General features: G+C 39.4%; 1 protein-coding gene across 1 annotated transcript; it reads left to right on the top strand.

Annotated features, from left to right (window-relative positions):
- Nucleotides 1-374: 374 nt before the first annotated feature.
- UGCG (UDP-glucose ceramide glucosyltransferase) lies at nucleotides 375-18,881 on the top strand. The gene is made up of 9 exons (XM_013006806.2): nucleotides 375-385; nucleotides 2,816-2,957; nucleotides 8,722-8,824; nucleotides 9,501-9,602; nucleotides 10,926-11,038; nucleotides 13,823-14,001; nucleotides 14,951-15,037; nucleotides 15,512-15,701; nucleotides 16,352-18,881. Exons 1-9 carry the CDS (start codon nucleotides 375-377, stop codon nucleotides 16,520-16,522), a joined length of 1,098 nt encoding a protein of 365 aa, XP_012862260.1. The 3' UTR covers nucleotides 16,523-18,881.
- Nucleotides 18,882-19,117: the final 236 nt, after the last annotated feature.

Genomic DNA, 19,117 nt, shown 5'->3' on the forward strand with positions numbered 1-19,117 from the left:
TGTTTTCTCTATGGATTTCTTAAACTATCAGTGATCACAGTTTTCATCCCTCGATACTTGTTGGGTTCTTTTCATATGTCTTGGTCATACGTGATGGTTTCTCCTGTTCCTTCTCTTGGCGTTGCTCAGGCAGTGCAGATAGTGTGCATTCTGGACCTTGGGCGTGGCTAGATGCTGTCGGAAAGACTTGTCTGCACCTAAGACTGAATCTCTGAATCAGTCCACCTCCTCATCCTCCTGTGGATTTGGCATTTCTCTACCACACCATTACCCCTACAGGAGTTCTAGATTTACATGAGGTTCCCATAGGCAGGTTTCTTACCAGTCTTGGATATCAGACTATTCCCATTTCTAAGTTACCAGGGGGCCCATGGATGACCCTCAGGTAAATATCTAGTTCAGTGTTCACATGCTTAGAAGTTTCTCTTTATTTCGGACTTTGGAGAGGTTTCTCTTATTTTCCTATCATCTCAGGCATGTATTTAAGAACATGGTTTAGTGCACCTTGAAAAAGGAGGGGAGTGTGTGTGTGTGTACACGCACACATTTTATAGTTGCCCCTCAGTATTCACGGGAGATTGCTTTCAGTCTACCAAAATCCACATATGAATACACTCCGTATATTAAATGGTAGAAAAGGCATTAGTATTCACATATAACCATGTACCTTGAATCATCTCTAGATGACTGATAATAATACAAGTCAATATTATGTAAGTTGTACTTGACATTCCCTTTTAGCCTTTGAAGAATTGCTCTGACCCTGTAGTTGCTCCCCCAGCCCCGCCCCCAATGTCTTCAAACTGCAGTTGGTTGAATCTATGCATGAGGAATCCCAGATACCAAGGGCCAGTTGTATATGTGCATTTAAAAGTCATCTCTGGAAGAATAAGAAACACCAGTAATGCAGGGGAGGCAGTGATTAGGATTAAGTGATGGGCAACAGGAGGAGGCAACCTTTGTATATTTTGTGATTTGATTCAAGCCGTGTGAATTATTAGAAGCTCGGTATATTAAATCTGTAATTAAAAATGCCACGATATTCCCTCTCCTCTATTGCAGTCTGGATGTTCTACACTGGGTGGGTTTCTCTAGACCAGTGGTTCTCAACCCTCCTCATGCTGGGACCCTTTCATACAGTTCCTCATGTTGTGGTGGCCCCTCAATCATAAAATTATTTTTGTTGTTACTTCATCACTGTCATTTTGCTACTGTGATGAATCGGGCGACCCCTGTGAAAAGGGTCCTTCAACCCCCAATGGGGTCGCGACCCACAGGTGGAGAACCGCTGTTCTAGACAATTTACTAATTTGTGAGAAATGAAGTAGTAATTATTTTTGTGGTTTACGGTTTCTGGATCTTGGTTTTGCCTCTTTGTAGTCTTCTAAACGAACTTGGTAGATGAACGTTTTTCAACTGAAGTGTAGTAAGGATTCTTTAAATTTTTCCAATCTGATGTGGACTGATGCTATGGTAAACTGCAATAAGAATAACTTACTGGTCACCTGCTTACATGGCATGGCGATACTGGTTTGCTAGTGAAGCAGCTCGTGAGCCAGGCCCCGCCCACGCTGGGTAGCAGTGCTCTGCAGTGGTCTCCTTTCTTTAATGGCATTTGCTGTTACTTGATCAGGAAACAGGCTGTTCCTGGAATTTCTTTTCATTAAAAGGGAATATTTGTGTGCCGATGTAGACAATCACTTTTTCTGTCTGTCAAGATATTTGTGTGGCCCTACCTAGGAGACTTTAGGGCTTTCTACAGCGCACTCTCACTGGGAGTAAGTCTGTGACCAGCTCCGATGGCTGATGGTACCAGTTCATTTCCAAAAGCCTTTCATTGAGTAATAATCTCTCATCGACTCAAAGCTGCATTAATGTTGGTATTTGCTTGATTTTCCAGAAGGTCTTGTTGGTTGGTTTTCACAGTCAGGACTGTCTTCTGGCTGTCAGCATTGTGAGCTACCATTGCTTTTGAGATATTAAAACTTGAGAGAATATGTCTTGGAATATCTTATACATGGCCTTGTACTATTGAGTGCTTGCAGATTTGCTTGTGAGAAATAGGAAGGAAGCCTTTGGAGACTCCCTTCAGCAACATCACCCTCGGCTAAATGGCCTGTCTTCCCTCCGTTACGATAGCCTGACATCTCCCAAGACACACTCCATTCCCCAGCTGGCCTAGCCTCCCTTGATGGACCTTGAAGTGGGAACCTTGGTCACATTCGCTGCAAACTGGTGTTGTTCCAGGTGTTCATCATAGACATTTTCCTTTCCATTGAGTTTTCATTTCTCTTACCTTCAGCTTCCTCTATTCTCCCCCCAACATTCAGAGATTGTGATTGTTGGGAGTTCTGCATTTTTTTTCTCCTGTGCAAACATGCACATCTAGACTGTTAAAGAAATTCCTCAAAAATGTATGCTTGTCCCTCTGTATTTTCCTGGTGCAGCTAGGGTAACTTCCCCCATTACAGTGTCCTTTGCCATTTAAATGGTAGTTTGAGAAGGGCGATGCGTGGGCTTTGTATTTATTAAATGCTTATTCTGGGCCCAGCATAGTTTTATGTTTGGGAGCAGAGCAATAAACAACAACCTTAAATTCGGGCCATGATTAGTGTGTTCGTTTCGCTTAGTCTTGGGTTTCCTAAGCTGTAAACTTAACCTAGTTCTACATCTCTTCGTCTGTAGAACTCCTTTACAAAGGTGTCAATTCTTAAGAATATGTCTAGTCTTTATGAATGCCCTCGTAAATGGTTTACTTAGAGTTGACACTAATGTGGCAAATGTGCCCTAAAATTAATTGTGTGTCTGCTTTTAGGCGATTACACCTCAACAAGAAGGCAACCGACAAACAGCCCGACAGCAAGCTCCCAGGTGTGTCTCTCCTGAAGCCACTGAAAGGGGTGGACCCTAACCTGATCAACAACTTGGAGACGTTCTTTGAGTTGGATTATCCCAAAGTAAGTATAGTGTTGTACTTATCAGGAATGGGTTGGACCATACTGGTTTCTACCCCACCCCACCCCGTCTCCCGTAAACCACTAAAGAAGAGTTTTTGATATATAAGGTGAACATTTTAAAAATTCATTCTGATACTTAGATTTTAGTAGTTGGAAATGGTGAGGAAGAAGTGTAAATTTCTTTACGAACCATTTCTGTGTCTAAAATAGAAATCTCTGAGTAAACCTGGAAGTCAGACGTTGTTAACAAGTACCTGGTACTTTGGTCCAGAGACCCTGTTTGGTGAGAGGAAGCTGGGAACAATGCTAAGGAGGCGGTGAAGGAGAAGGCAGGGTTCGTGGTTTGGAATGGAGAGCAGGGAGCTGGCACGAATGTGAATTTCCTCGGCGATCTGGTTTTTGAGTCAAGAGTAGGCTATAGGAGTGGCAAGACAGTACTTGCAGACTTGACTTTGAACTTTTTTACTTCTCTTTTAAAACCTGATTGCATTGTTCATAATGTTTATTTAATCTATATAGCTATAAGCTCATTTTGTACTCTCCATGAAGAACTTCTAGTTTCCTTGAAACTAGAGTATCAATTGCCTATTTGACACATGCTTTGAAGGGCGTTTTAAAAGAGTGCTAGTACATTTCTTGTGAGAAGAAAAAAAGATGTCCTTAAGTTTCTGCATGCTTTGTTATGTTATCTTTGAGTCTCTGTTTATATGCCTTATTCGTTTCCTGTATTGCCTCATCTTCTCAGCTATTTTTCCTTCTTGGGGGACTCTTTACCTTGTATTTTGTTAGACCGCAAAAAAACTCTAAAACTCATTGCCACGGAGTCAATTTCAATTTGTAGTGATCCTATAGAACTGAGTAAAATTGGGTTTCCAAAACCTCATCTTTCTCCCAGAGAGTGGCTGGTGGTTTTGAACTACTGGCTTAGCAGCCGAACATGTGACCCACTACACCACCAGGGCCCCATTGTGTTAGGACAAAAAATACACCCCAATAGTAGGAAGGACACTGTACACACCATGCTTCTAATGGTGACTGGGTTCCATGCTCTTACTTACTTTCGTTTTGCCCTTGTCTTTTTTGGGTAGTGCCATTGACAAAACAGAAAACACTCAGATATGAAACCCCTGTTGCAACTCCTAACTTTGGGGACATGAGTATCTGTTATTTAAAAAGATTTTTAATATCTCATCTGGAAGTCTTTTTTTTTTTTTTTTGAAAGTTTATTTTCATTTTAGGGTAGGCTCGTCTAAGCAGTGCCCTCGGGTACAAACCTTAATCCCTTACCTCTGGACCTCTGCCCTGCTGGGCAAGTGTTACAAAGCTCTGTTCACTCTGCTGAGAGATGATCAAAGACACTCAAACCACCAGTAAGTCTTGGCCTGAAGGTGCTCAATTCTGCATCTGGGACAGCACGTCGAGCTGCCCTACTAGGTGAAGTTTTTTGTTGTTGTTTTTAATTGGGGGCTCGTACAATGCTTATCACAATCCATACATCCATCCATTGTGTCAAGCACATATGTACATTCGCTGCCTTCATCACTGTCAAAACATTTGCCTTCTACTCTAGCCCCTAATATCAGCTGCCCATTTTCCCCTTCCCTCCCCGCTCCCCTCTCCCTTATGAACCCTCCATAATTCACAAATCATTATTGTTTTGTCATAAGTTACACTGTCCAACGTCTCCCCCCAAGAACCAGCCTACCCGACTAGCAGGCATCCTAACACTCAGCTTCTCACTGTGGCCTGGGAAGTCCATCGCTGGCTCATGGTCTTCGGTCGGCTGTCTCTGCTTCTTACCCGCCCTTGCTACCTTTGGTGCCCTCGCGCGCTCTGTCTCCTGGATTGGGGAAGTTCACCACAGGGATCTCAGGTCCAAAGGACACTGTACTACTGGCCCGGCATTCTTGGTTGTCTTAGTCTGGGTACTTTAGAGAAACAAATCCACAGAAACTCATATTTATATATATAAGAGAGTTTTATATAAAGGGTAAGTGCACATCAAGAAAACATCCCAACCCAGTGCTGCCCAAGCCCACAAGTCCAACATTAACCCAGATGTCCAACATGATTCCACAAAGTCCTCCTCCATCTCAAAACACACGCAATGACACCAACTGCAGGAGGAAAACCGAGTCAGTGAATGTATAAGCATCTCAGCGCTGGCAGGGATCTCCACACGGCTGCTCCAGCACCCAGGGCTGCATCCGGGTAGGTCCATGTGGCTTCTCCTCAGGGATGTCTTGCAGGAAATGAGCATGGCCAGCTGAAGCAGGGAACTGGCCAAGGCAGCTGCCACCCTGGTCCGACCATCACAAAGCGAGAGACCTGAGAACTCGAAAGGCGAGGCTCACCAAGCCATTTATCCCTCCACCCTTCTATTAACCCCACATGTGTTTATCGGCCTGTTTGGCACAATAAACTACCTCAGTGGTCATGAGATTTTCCCCCCACCCCCTACCCTTTTTGCCTCTCAAATGGCTCTGTTTAAGCCTAACTAGATAGCAAAGCCGGGACTAATGCCCCTGTTAGGCTTCCATTTACCTGTTTGCCAGGGCCTACTCCCACATTTGCATAACCCTACCTAGTAATTTGATGGAAGTTACAAAGGCTGTATCTAAAAGGGCCACATTAAGTAATTCACTGCATTCTGGTACCGGAATTCCTAGAAAATAGTTGATCAAACTACGAAGGCACAACAATGGTTGTCATAGTCAAAATAAAAATCCTGGTTAAAATCTAATACAGTCAATGAAACAGGTGAGAGCCAGGTGCTACCTCCAATTTAAACAGAAGCTAAGGGTTCTGGCCATATTTTAGATATTGAGAATTTTCATTGGCATTCTAATCAGAAGGTATTTGGTTTTAATTTGAAATTAAGTTTAAAAGGTTTAATCAATACAAATAAAAACTTTGCATTTGAATAAAGGTAAACTTTACCTTCCTTTCTTAACACCACATCTTCCTCAAAAGAATTTCCATAGGACCCAGCACAGCCTCTTTCTTCACGTTGGATATATTTCTAGCACTATAAAAGGGTAGGCTTAGCTCTTTCATTATATTTAAGGGGTTACATTGCTTATAAATATTGCCTTTTACTATATTCCATCAAACCGCATAAATTATCACAGCATGCAGGGAACTGTGCTGTGTGGACAAGACGGGAGCAGCGGTTCTCAACCTTCCTCAGGCCACAACCCTTCCAGACAGCTCCTCATGTGGTGGTGACCCCCCCACCATAACATGGTTTTCGTTGCTACTTCATCACTGTCATTTTACTACTGTTATGAATCAGGCGACCCCTGTGAAAGGTCACTTGACCCCCCAAAAGGGGTCACAACCCACAGGTTGGAAACCACAGCTCTAGAACAAGCCTGGCTGAGCATATTTTATTACGGTGAGAGAGCTCCTTGTTATTTTTACTCTTTGAAAGTCAAATACTTCACTTTTTCCGTCTTCACTTTAAGTTCGCTGCCTTTCCCTGATTCCACCAAACATTATTTTGAGAGTCAAGATGGTGAATAACACTGAAAAAAAATGAGTTATGCTTTACCTGACTCAGAGCCCCGTCTTTAGGAAGTTCCGGGGGTGTGGTAGGTGCCCCGTTCATTGCCACATTTCCTCTGGTCTCTAAAACACGATGGCTGTCGGCTTGGATTTAATGTTTTCTGCTCTGGTAAAGTTTTCCCATCTCAGAAACTCACAGGGCAGTTCTGTTTTGTCCTGCAGCGTCCCTTTGAGTTGGCATCAACTTGATGGCGGTGAATTTGGTTTCCGGAGGGAGTGGCAGTTGTTGGCTATCATACATAATAATATCAGGGACTAGAAAGTATAAGCAGACTACGTTTTGTTTTTTCCTGTGTCCTTAATTATTGAGAAAACCTATTTTCACTTTGAAAAAAATCTTATTTCCTAAACCTTCTTCTTTGAGCTTACTTAGCTCTGTATCTTTTGTGTTCAACCATAAATTGCTCTCTATTGCCAAATTTTGCTGAGATGATATGAAAATAACTTTAAAAATATTGCTAGTAGGCCTCTTGTTTATACATGCATGTTTTATTGCAAACAAAATGTGTTCTGAAATATCTCCACCGTCAGTGGATGGCTGCAGACACCTTCTTCTAATAGTGCATGTGCCTTAATCTCGCTGGGGCACCTTGAATAAAAGATGGCTTTGTGTCACGGCACGGGGGACTTTGAGGTCAGGCTAATTTTAAACTTTTAACACAACTCAGTAGGCATTTTCTCAAATCGTTGAAGCTTTGCAACAAACTTACGGGAATGCTACCTCATGTAAAACAACAGTTTTTAGATCGAGTGTTTTAGGAGGGTTGGGAAGATCTCAATGATAAGCTGTTAACCTCAAGGAATGAAGACACTGGGTCTGAAGTTCAGAAACTGGTGGAAGAAGACAGTTGATGGAATAGCCGCTGAAGTTGGGATCTCGGTGTAAAAAGTTCAGGGAGGTTGCAGTGAGGGACCAGTATCTCTGAGAGTAGCCTGGCCTGCTCCTATGAGAATTGTATCTCCCCTGCCACCCTGGTCTTGCCCCTGTGGGATTTTCGTTTCCCAAACTCAATGACCATTTTAAAACAAAAACATTTGAGAAAATAAAAGTTACTTTACTCCTCGGACGCAGTGTAAACCATGCACCAAACAAGTCTTTGGGGAAGGTTGAAAGAGATGGAGACACTGCACTCAGAAGCGTATAGACTTAGATGGAGGGTGTGTGCAGAAGGAAGAGTTTCATTTTTTGACTCTTTTGTTTAATAAAGATTTCTGTGATTTTATAGCAATGCTTTTTAACTTGCCTTCATTTATATTAGGAGTAAATCTCCCTCCAGTACTTACAAAATGCTTAACTGGTTGTAGAAGGTGGGTTTGGTAGGAAAGTTGTCTTTGAGTCAGCATGAACTTAACACATTTCTGGAAAAAGTTAATACTTGGAATATATAGGCTACAAAGTAGTATACTAGTATATTTGTATGTGAAGGAAAATACTTCAAAAACAGAAAACAGAGTGAAACTCATTAGTCTCTATTTGTTGTAAATGTCCTGTGATAATTTTAACACAGTCAAATGCTAAGCAATAACTTTCTTACCTTGCTATCAAAGAGCAAGGGCACTGCTTTGGCTGAGTAAAATCCTGCATGCTTTTGTTGTTACATAGTTAAGCATACTTTTCAGGATGGTCCCTTCTGAATCAAATTAAATACTATTTTACTTTTAAAAAGTATTATGCACCAACAAAAATCTGGTCTCATTGTCCTTTTCACGTAAAGAGCTTAGGAAAGCCCTTTCAGTGAGCCTAAAGGCATCCGATCATATCATTTATAGCACCCTTATTGAGTACTATTAAGTTCAAATACAACACTTCTAGACAGCAGAGGCTGTGTTTAGTTTGTGTGCTCTCTGTGTTACTTACATCGCGAGGCCTCCTGTGAGCGTTTAGTAGATCTTCATCAATGGAGAAGTTGGAGATCCAGTTGAATTTCTAGGCCATGCCTGTGTTGGACTGGCAGGATTTCACCTGTGGGTTCTGCCAATTTCTTCCTTTATTCTTTCCGCTTGTATGCCAGGGCCCTGTTTCGGAAAACTGCTCTGAGTTAAACCAGCAGTTGTTATCATGAGTGTTTGCACCCACTATGAATATGCTCTTAACTTTTAAACCTTGTGAGCACAATTGCTTTTTAATCAGTAAATGGTCATTGATAACTGCTTTTTTTTAAATAGACTAATAGCTAGAAATATGTTCTTTGACTAGTATGAAATCCTCCTTTGTGTGCAAGATCATGATGATCCAGCCATTGATGTATGTAAAAAGCTTCTTGGAAAATATCCTAATGTGGACGCTCGATTATTTATAGGTAAGTAACCAATCGTTCAACAATGCATTTAGCTGTAGTAGTATTCAGTAGTAGTAATCTTCACTACAGTAACTATAGATTAAGGTGCCAGCCACCTACTGATGTTGCTAGCGTGTTAGTTTTAGTATTGTTGGTATAGTGAAAGCTATTTACATCTTCTTGAGGAAACTCGTTAGAAAAGTGACGTTCCACCCCCACTCCAATGTCTGAGCTTACTAACATGAAAGCAAGACAAAAAAACCCCCAAAGCCCTACAATCACGTTATATCATCAGTGAGACTTCAGAGTCTGGTAGTTTTGTTTCTCTGGTATTCATCGGGTGGCATTTTCTATGGTCTTACTGACTATAACTAAGAGGTAGTGATGGAATTCACTTTTCTTCTATTACAAGAAACTTTTTTTCCAAGTATCTACACTTTTCCTGAATACTTGAAGAAGTGTGTTTGGCATTAAATATTGATTCATATTTACTCTCTACTCATTCAAAGGTAAGTAATATAATGTTCTTGTGAAAAAAAATTAATAGATAATAGGGAATATAACAAATAATGGAAAGTGTGTTATTTGTATTAAAATATATAGCTGTGTGTTTCACTTTTTCCTGACCTGTGTCTGTGTAATAGAATGTATCTCTAATGCGGTATCATCTTTCATTTCTATACCTCTACACTTCTAGGTGGCAAAAAAGTTGGCATTAATCCTAAAATTAATAATTTAATGCCAGGATATGAAGTTGCAAAGTATGATCTTATATGGATTTGTGATAGTGGAATAAGAGGTGAGGTTTTTCTTATTTATTTTATAAATAAATAAAATTGTTCTTGATAAAACACCAAAAATATCTGAACATGTTTATCAGTTTTTTTTGTTTGCTTAATAAAGCAACTGAGCTCAGCATTATTTCATGTTAATATACTGAGTTATAATAAGATTTCCATTTTAATCCTAACCTAGAATATTATGTTTAAAAACCGTTTTCATTTTACAAAGAAAATTCCAACCACTTTTTAAAGTTGTGTTCTGTTACAGTCGCCGAGCTCTCACATGTGTAGCTTGTCACTTACCTGTGTGCTTCTTACCTCGTATTGTAATGTATATGTGGCTCTCACAAAAGTAGATGGAAACCAAGAGGTGCATATTTTACCAGGATATATACCTTTATTAAAATATACTTGGCTTTTATATATATATATATAAAATGTGGCTTTTTACTTCAAGGAATGTAGTCATTATTAGCATTAGGGGTTTTTATATCTATATGAATGTATATTAATATGTGCTAATGTTAATGTAAACGTTCAGTAAACCTCTCTTCTAGTGTGATTGCCTCGATCTTAACCTTAGAATTAGATTTCCCAGCCTAAGCCCCCTTGTTCTTTTGACTTGGATAGTACGTTGTTGTAGGGCCTGCCCTACACACTGTGCGATAGTCTTGCAAAATTCTTGTCTGCTACTCGTCTATGCTAGTAGCTCCCCTCACCCTTCACTCTATCCAAGTGATAACCAAAATTGTCTCCAGACATTATAAAATATCCCCAAGGGATGTAAAATTACCCCAGGTGGAAACCACTACACTAAAATAGGATTTAAGTCTTTGAGATCCATGTACACTTGATTTTATATCTTGGCTTCAAGAAATTTTGGGGGAAATGGAATTAAAAGGCAATGGAAGAGTCCTGTAAAGTGATAGTGAAATGTTGGCTATCTGAAGATGGGACACTGATGTTTTTGTATTCATTTAAAGTGGAATTTAAAAATTAATGAACGCGTAGCCGTCCTATTAATTAATTAGGACCATTAGAAATCTGTCAACTCACGGTTAGGTTATGCTCATTCTTCACATTTGTAGAATTTAATTATTTACTGTTATATTTGTTTTTCCTGTACAAACTTTTATCAATTGAAATCTCATTCCATTCTGATCAGCTGTTCTCAGAAAGGTGATTAAGATTTTTTTTGTTTCTTTAATTCAAATGTTAAAAGGAATATAAAAGCAACTCACAAAATACATCACACTAGTGGGCATTTTTAACTAAAATTTGTTTCTCCTGCCTTCTCATCCCCGCATTTTCTCTCTCTCTCTCTCTCTTTTGTTTTGTAGTAATTCCCGACACACTTACTGACATGGTTAATCAAATGACAGAGAAAGTAGGCTTGGTTCATGGGCTGCCTTATGTAGCAGACAGACAGGGATTTGCTGCCACGTTAGAACAGGTAAGTATGGTGTTCCTAAGTGATATGTTTAAAAAAAATCCCTAATCGCCAAAAGTTTGAGAATATTTTAAGTATATAGGAGTTGGAATTAGCTACCTAAAGCTAACTGCATTTTCTTGGAAATACACAAAATTTCCTTGGGAATGTACTATTGGCTAGACTCTTTCACTTGAACATAGGTGCTTTCATAGGGAGGAAATTCTTAGACCCATAGAAATCACTCACTGCTGATCTGACGGCACACTGGCAATGATTGAATGTGCTACGGAAATGCCCGATGATCTTATTGCCAGACGAGCACAGATTTTTTTAATGGTCCTGACTGGACACTGTTGAGTTCAGTTCTAGAGTAGTTACATATCGGTCTTTTAAAGATCCAATCTGAAAAGGGCTCATTTGGTTTTCTAATAATTACAGCTGAGAGACAAGTGTTTCCTGTCAGCATAGAAGAGAAATAAGAACCTGTATGTAGGGAGATGTAGATGATGGGAAAAAATCAGAAGCAAACAAACCCAGAACCTTACCATTTAGAGGAAGTTTTTGTGTTAAACGCATAGTTGAGATAGACAATGTTCTAAAAACAAATTTTAAATCTTGTTCACTTTTTCCCCAATATCATGAATAATTTTGATAAGGGCAATTTTCCTGTGGCAGTTTGATAGTCTATCATGCTGTGTCCCTTAGTTGACATAAACATGATTGTTGAACAGTTAGGGGGAGAAACCTGGTCTTACTGTTTAAGGGAAGGATACGTTGTTTTCATCTTTATATGCAAGGGTAAGTAAAAAGTGATTGCTATCAGGGTTCCATGCCTGGGTTTATTCCAAACAAAGTATGTTTAAACAAGCCTCTGGGTCTGTATCCACCTTCTCTAAGTAATGCAGAGAGGCTTCAATATGGGCATGGGGGTGGGGGGGTGGGGGTGGGGGGATAGATTTTTTAAAAGTCCAATCCAAACAGTGGCTTTTCAGGGGCTCCGCTAGGCCACTTAACGCCCAGACAAAGAGGCTAGCTCAAAAAGAGACTGTTTAAGGAGATCCGTCCGCAAGAGGGTAAGGTTTAGCTTTTTTTGAAGGGCACAGGGTGATCTCGGGTACCTAGTCAAAGTTTCAAGACGTGCTGTCAGGGCTCTGTGCTCGCCTGTTCTTCGAGAGCAGGAAGGGTTGTCCTACAAGAATGGATTTCAGTGGTACACTATAGCTTTCCACTTTAGCCCTGACCTTGACCTTGTCCCTTCGGACTTCTTGTTCCTCAGACACAAAGGACTTTGCAAAGGAACATGATTAGACTTCCCCAAGGGTGCCAAAGCTGACATTTTGATGTGGTGTAAACTGAGCAAATGATTTTTCAGGGAGGGGTTAAAGAAATGGAAACATTGCCTTCAAAGAGTATCGTCCTCATAAAAGATATGTCAAAAAATAGTTTCACATTTTGATATCTTTATTTAGTTTAGTAAGGTTTCCAAGCTCTCGTAGCAAAACTTTTTGACTTAGCTTTGTATCTATAAACTTGTTTTTTTGTAATTTTCAATTCTAATCTTTTGAATTGCAATCTCGTGATTGGAGGGGAGTGGCAGAGTAAAGGTACTGGCTCTGGGCAATTTGGACCATGAGCTCTTACATTATGTTTGCTTCCCTGTAAAAAACGAACAAACAAACATCAGTCTTAGTTCTGTTCAGTAAAAGTGAAAAGTAATCCTGCCTCTAGTATATTTGGTTGCTGCTTTAACATTAGCTGTAGTTTCCTTATTACATCGTACATTTCTTTTAGAAATAGCTGTCAGTAGTAAGCATCTCCTGGAATGCTGTTTAGCTTAAGCTGAGTTTTTAGAAGTCAGTTTGTCATCTTTAACAGTGGCTGGAGCGAGAGCAGAACCTTTACTGCAGTCTGTAAAGACGGCCTGGTGCCCGCTTCGGCAGCACATGTACTAAGACATCCTGGGGGCTTGAAATTCAGTTCTCTGCCCGACCTTATTCCTGAAACCTAACTTCATGACTGCATAAGGGACTAAGATGTGCGCTTCTGAGCAGTTTGCTTTGATTCCATTTCCCAAACTTCAGTCTAGCCAGAATCTGTTCCCCTCAGGAACAGAAATGGGAGTAGGAGTACCAGGAGGGGAGGAGGAAAGTGGGGGGAGGAGGGGAAGAAGGGGGACCAATCACAATGACACATAGGCCCCCCCCACACACACATACACACAGGGATGAAGAACAGAAACATGGGTGAAGGGAGAACAGCCGTCGGTGTAAGATATGAAAACAATAATAACAACATAATTTGTCAAGGAGTCATGAGGGTGGGAAGGAGGGAGGGAGGGGTGGGGTGGGCGAAGGAGCTGATACCAAGGCCTCAAATAGTACCGTATATATTCCTGTATCCGTCGTTTTTCCAGCACATTTTTCATGCAGTTTTGTAGTAAAATTAGGTGCCTCGGCTGATATTCAGGTCGGCTTATACGAGAGAGAGACAGAGAGAGAGAGAGAGTGTGTGTGTGTGTGTGTGTGTGTGTTGTACCACCAGTGCAGTGGGGCCTAAAACAAGATACATTAGCTATTTTTAATGTATGTCAATAGTGAGTGATATTTTTATCTTATTTTAGAATCAGATTGAATCTTCCCTATTTAGGAAAGATTGTACTTATTTTCAAATAGAATGTATATTTCCCTCTTAGATGTAAATATCCTTTGTGATGGTAATAATTTTAAGAATGGTCAACCAGACAAGAATATACAACATACATTTAACATGAAATTCTAATTTTATACATATGTGTTCTTTTGGCAGGTATATTTTGGAACTTCACATCCAAGATCCTATATCTCTGCCAATGTAACTGGTTTCAAGTGTGTGACAGGAATGTCTTGTTTAATGAGAAAGGATGTATTAGATCAAGCGGGAGGGCTTATAGCATTTGCCCAATACATTGCTGAAGATTACTTTATGGCCAAAGCAATAGCTGACCGGTAAGACTAACTTACATCTAAGACGTTCAGTGCCTAATTTCTATTGGCTTATCCTATTTGTTAAACCAGTGGAGTAAGAACTGTTTTATATTTTGCTAGTGACTACAGAGTAGGTTAATATAGAGAATATTTTATGTTAATTCAGGTATATGCTAATGAAGCACATTTATCTTCTGATTCCTATACATCCTTCAAATTAATATGCTTTGAAGTAATTGAAAGGGCGTTTAACTGCTCTTAATTTTCTTTACTAAAGTTATAAATTTCTATGTGTTTTAAGAGAAATAAAAATAGCAATATAGACATAAGCCACTTAGGTCAATATTTTAAATATATAATTTTAAAATTTTCACTAGATATTTTTGATACTTCACTAAAAAGCCACCTAATGAGTCATGTGGTTGACGTAACATTATTCTATCACAAAATACTTATTTTTATCACTGCCTTGTATGGTAATTTGCTAAAAATATACTTAAAATATGTTTTCAAAATTTCTCGAAGTAGTTTTCGTGGAGTCATTATTTCATAGTATTTCTCCTGCCAGTTTCTGTTTGCATGCTTGTTGAATGGTCGCAGGCATAAACAGACACCGCCCTCACTTCAGGGCTGGAGTTAGTACCCATCAGAAATTAGACTGTTAAATACAGAACATTTTCGGTTTTGCTACTTCCAGAATGACTGGATTTTAAGTTGCTTAAACCATAAAGTAAGGAGATTGTAGTTCCTTGCAGCTCTTGGGATGTGACTCTCAGGACCTGGTAGTTGCGAAGACGTGCATAAACACAGTGGGCCGTAAGGAGCGTAAGAAGCCTAAAGACTGGGTCCACCCTGAAGGCCAGCATTTGCTGCTCTTCACAGTGATGAAGAGACACACAATAAGGCAAGCTAACGTGTTCACAGAGCTTGCGCATCATCCTAGCTCATTTTATGTTACCTTAACTTTCAGAGGTTGGCGGTTTGCAATGTCCACTCAAGTTGCAATGCAAAACTCTGGCTCCTATTCAATTTCTCAGTTTCAATCCAGAATGATCAGGTATATCAACTCTCTATCTTCTTTTTGTTTGTTGCTAAAAGAAAGGAGGGAGGGGCACGATTATTACATCGTCGAACTTGGTAATAAACAGTAAAGTTCAACTATTTGTTTAGCTTAATGCCAGAAGAGGGAGTTTATCTTCTGTATTAAGATATTCGGTCTAAATGCATTTTCGTTGATGTATAGCCCTGAAAGCATTCCCAAAAGATGTTGGAACGTTGAATTTTTGTAATATGCTAACTTGTGTTTTCTATACTTTAATTTCTTAAAGGTTCCTTTTTTTATCAGAACATAGACAATGAAAATGAATTTGGGTTTTATGTATTAAATGACAATAGAAAAGGGAGTCATAGAAAATTTTTCTAAGAGAAGGGACTTGACATAAAGAACATACAGGGTAGAATCATTTTTTAAAAAACACCTGGTAACTCTTGAAACCAACCTGTTCACTAAAGGAAATTAATTTTTTTTTAGGTGGACCAAATTGCGAATTAACATGCTTCCTGCCACAATAATTTGTGAGCCAATTTCAGAATGCTTTGTTGCCAGTTTAATTATTGGATGGGCAGCCCACCATGTATTCAGATGGGATATTATGGTATTTTTCATGTGTCATTGCCTGGCATGGTTTATATTTGACTACATTCAACTCAGGGGTGTCCAGGTATGTGGCTAAGCTTGAAAAGGTTGGCAGTTATTTAGTGGAACTAAACTGTTTTAATTTAGAAAAGGTTGGAGAAAATTTATTTAAGCCAATCTTCACTTGAGGGTTAATATCAGGTTCAAGCATTACTTTCTCTAGTGGAATGTTGGTGCAAAACTCAACTCGAATTGCAACGTTCAGTTGGTTATAAAAAGCCTTTATAACTTCTAAAAGTGTTGTGCAAGTCAAAGAGTATTCAAACTAAGAATATTTGGGGTAGCTGTTAAGGCTACTTCTACTCAAAATTCACATTTTCTTAAATGGTATAAAGCAGAGGTTCCCAAACTTCTTTGGCCTGCTGCCCCCTCTTCAGAGAAAAAAACCACTCATTGCTGCCCTGGCAGTTTAAAGGCTCTTGTGTTACATGCCATAATCCAGGATAAAGTGTAGGCATCTGCTTTTCCATCCTTCCTCATAGTTCCAGTGCCCCACACCCAGGGGCGGTATCACCTACTTTGAGAAACACTGGTATATTGGGTGGCATTTAATGATCTAGAGCCCCGTACAGACTTGACTTTATGCAGTAGACTTGAAAGAGCGAAATCCAAGATTTTGTTTTAGCTTATCTCTAGTCTGTTGGTCAGTAGACTAATTTTTTTTTTAATTCCTAGGGTGGCGCACTGTGCTTTTCAAAACTTGATTATGCTGTAGCGTGGTTCATCCGTGAGTCTATGACAATCTACATCTTTTTGTCAGCATTGTGGGACCCCACTATAAGCTGGAGGACTGGTCGCTACAGATTGCGCTGTGGAGGCACAGCCGAGGAGATCCTAGATGTATAACTACAGCTCCGTGACTGTATATAAAAAAAGAAGTATTATAAATTATGTTTATATAAATACTTTTAAAGGATCTACCTTCAATAGTTTTATCACTTGTATGTTTTGGTAACTATTCTTTAATTTATTTTGCATGGCACTTGCATCTGTGAGAAAACAAAACGAAGCAAAAATCCACATGTCTAATCTTGGCCAAATGGTACACTTTATTTTGTGGAAGTATAGACTCAAGAGACTTGGTTCCAAGAACCTGGGTGTGTTTTGTTGTTGTTGTCTGTTTACTTTTTTAAAAACATAAACAAATACATGTATATATGACCGCTCTGCAACAAACACTATGACAGTACCCTTCAGTAGAAAAAGTTTCCTAGATGTGAGTGCACGCGTTTAGAATTGCCGGGGACGGCAGCAGCCGTGATCTGGGATTCTGGCAAGACTGGAAGGTAACTCATCTTCGTATCGAAAGGGGATGGTGTTACTCAGTGAACAGCCCACAGTGAGGTACTAACTGAGAAACTTTTTCATGCTCTATGCCTACCTCGTATAGTTGTTGCAGAGCAAATTTAAATCATCATAAGGTAGATGGGCCTTGCAAAAACAAATGAGAACAAACTTAATAAAAGTTTATAGCTGAAGTCTAGTATTTATATGAATCTGTGAGAGATATTTTTCAGTCTCGTTGCAATGAACCAAAAGTGGCTGAGTTTGGTTTTAAATTGTAGCCCTTTATGGAAGGCCTCTTTTGACCAACGTTGGTTGGTTCTGTCTTGAACCATTGTTGTCACTGTGCTGTACTGACTCTAGTGAAGCTCCTCGCCCAGCTGACCCCATCTTTCCTTACCTTTTTTTTCAGGGGGCTGGGGTAATTTTGTTGTTTGTTTTAGTGTGAGTGAATATTTTGATAGTTGTGAGGGGAAATGCATTTCAGACACGTTTCACACATGAGCTATTTTCTTACACAGTGTGTCTTATTGTTAATAAGAATGTAATTTCATGACAGATATTTAATATCTTTTTTAAGTAAATATTCTAGCCATCAGTAAATAAATTGCAGTAGAGTATTGAGGGCATAGGATTGAATTTTACTGTTAAAATTAATCAGTATCAGACTTCAGCCTACTGTGTGTACGTGTGTGGTTTTGTTTTTGCTTCAAACCATTATCGTTAGTCTAGTCTGTATTTAGATTGGATTTTTGTATTCCAGTTTGTATGACAAAGTAGACTAGATCAGTACTGGTTGTAAATGCATGCTATATTTCCTCTTCCCACCATCCCGCTAAACTTGCTTGTCAGGTTGTGCTTAACTTGTGGTGAACTGGGCTTGTTTGGGTTTGAGAAATAAGCGACCGTGTAAGGGACAGTGCAGAAGCCTTCCCCCTCCTTCTTTTGCTGATGGTGTTTTTGCTGCTGCTCCTGGATTGGGTGGCCTGTTGTCTCTATGGACACCTGTTTTGCAAGGCTCACACCGGCAATATGGCAGCTGCAAATTCTAAGTTAAATACTTTCCGTGTCAAAGCTTAATGTGGAGCATATTAGCAATAACTACATATTTATAGAAAATGGACACTTTGACTTCACTGAGCCAGTTCATTTGTCTAATGATTACACACATGTTTAAATTGCAATATGTCTATAAATGTGTATAAAGAAGGTATACACATTATAGTTAAGCTTTTCTCTGGGCCAAAATGCTTCATCCATTTTCCTTTTTCGTTCTCTTGTTTTGCCTTATGATGAATTTGTTCGAAGGGCATTTTGTTCGTGAACAAAGGCTTGAATGCGTGCTCCTGTCTTGGAGTAGGTAAGGTGGATTGGGTAGCAGTGTTCCCTGAGGAAAGTTGCACAGTGAAAGCCAGTCTAGTTGTGACCCACTAAACGTTCATTTTTTAGAATCATTGCTAATACAAGGTGAATTTTGCTGACTATGTAATTGTTGTTTTGTTTCATGAAGTCTGGTTGATGCCATACTTTGCACTGCTGAAATGAAAACTTGCTTTCTGTTGATCTCAGTATGGGCAATGTAGTAAAAAACCAAATGGCTGAACAGACTTCTTGTGCTTTGTAAACATTCAGTAAATGACTGTGCTGTGTGTGCTGTATGTGGTACTAATGGAGTACTTCCTAAAACTGAAGTTTCACATCAGCAGACAGAGTGATTCTTTGTGTAGAAAAATTTGATTGATTAAAACATGGTCATAGATGATACAAATGTTGATCTAGGAGTCAAGATGTAATAGCTGTCTATATTTTAAAAACCAACCAACCAACGTGTCCAGGATGTATCATGTTGTATTATTTAAAATCATGGTCTTAAGAGTTTTGTTCAAAAAAATAAAAATTTGAATACAATGAAAACATTGTATTTATTTTTGTTTACTGTCTTTTATATCTACCATATATATACTCGAGTACATCCAACCCGAATATCAGCCACGGCACCTAATTTTACCACAAAAACTGCATTAGAAATGTGCTGACTCGGCTTATACACCAGGATCTACATCAAGTATCCAACATGCTCTATCATTCGAATCAGAAAATTTACTAAGTGTGAATTACAACTTTTGTTGTTGTTGTCTGTTTATAGACTTAATGGCT

The sequence above is a fragment of the Echinops telfairi genome, unplaced genomic scaffold, assembly GCF_000313985.2.
Source record: "Echinops telfairi isolate 266 unplaced genomic scaffold, ASM31398v2 ScPeMD7_7410;HRSCAF=8448, whole genome shotgun sequence".
Taxonomy (NCBI): Eukaryota; Metazoa; Chordata; class Mammalia; order Afrosoricida; family Tenrecidae; genus Echinops; species Echinops telfairi.

What these genes read in the sequence shown, in the direction of transcription:
- UGCG (XM_013006806.2), top strand. An exon ending in TTGTGATAGTGGAATAAGAG is followed by an intron (nt 9,603 to 10,925) that starts GTGAGGTTTTTC and finishes TTTGTTTTGTAG; the next exon opens with TAATTCCCGACACACTTACT. An exon ending in TTCAACTCAGGGGTGTCCAG is followed by an intron (nt 15,702 to 16,351) that starts GTATGTGGCTAA and finishes TTTAATTCCTAG; the next exon opens with GGTGGCGCACTGTGCTTTTC.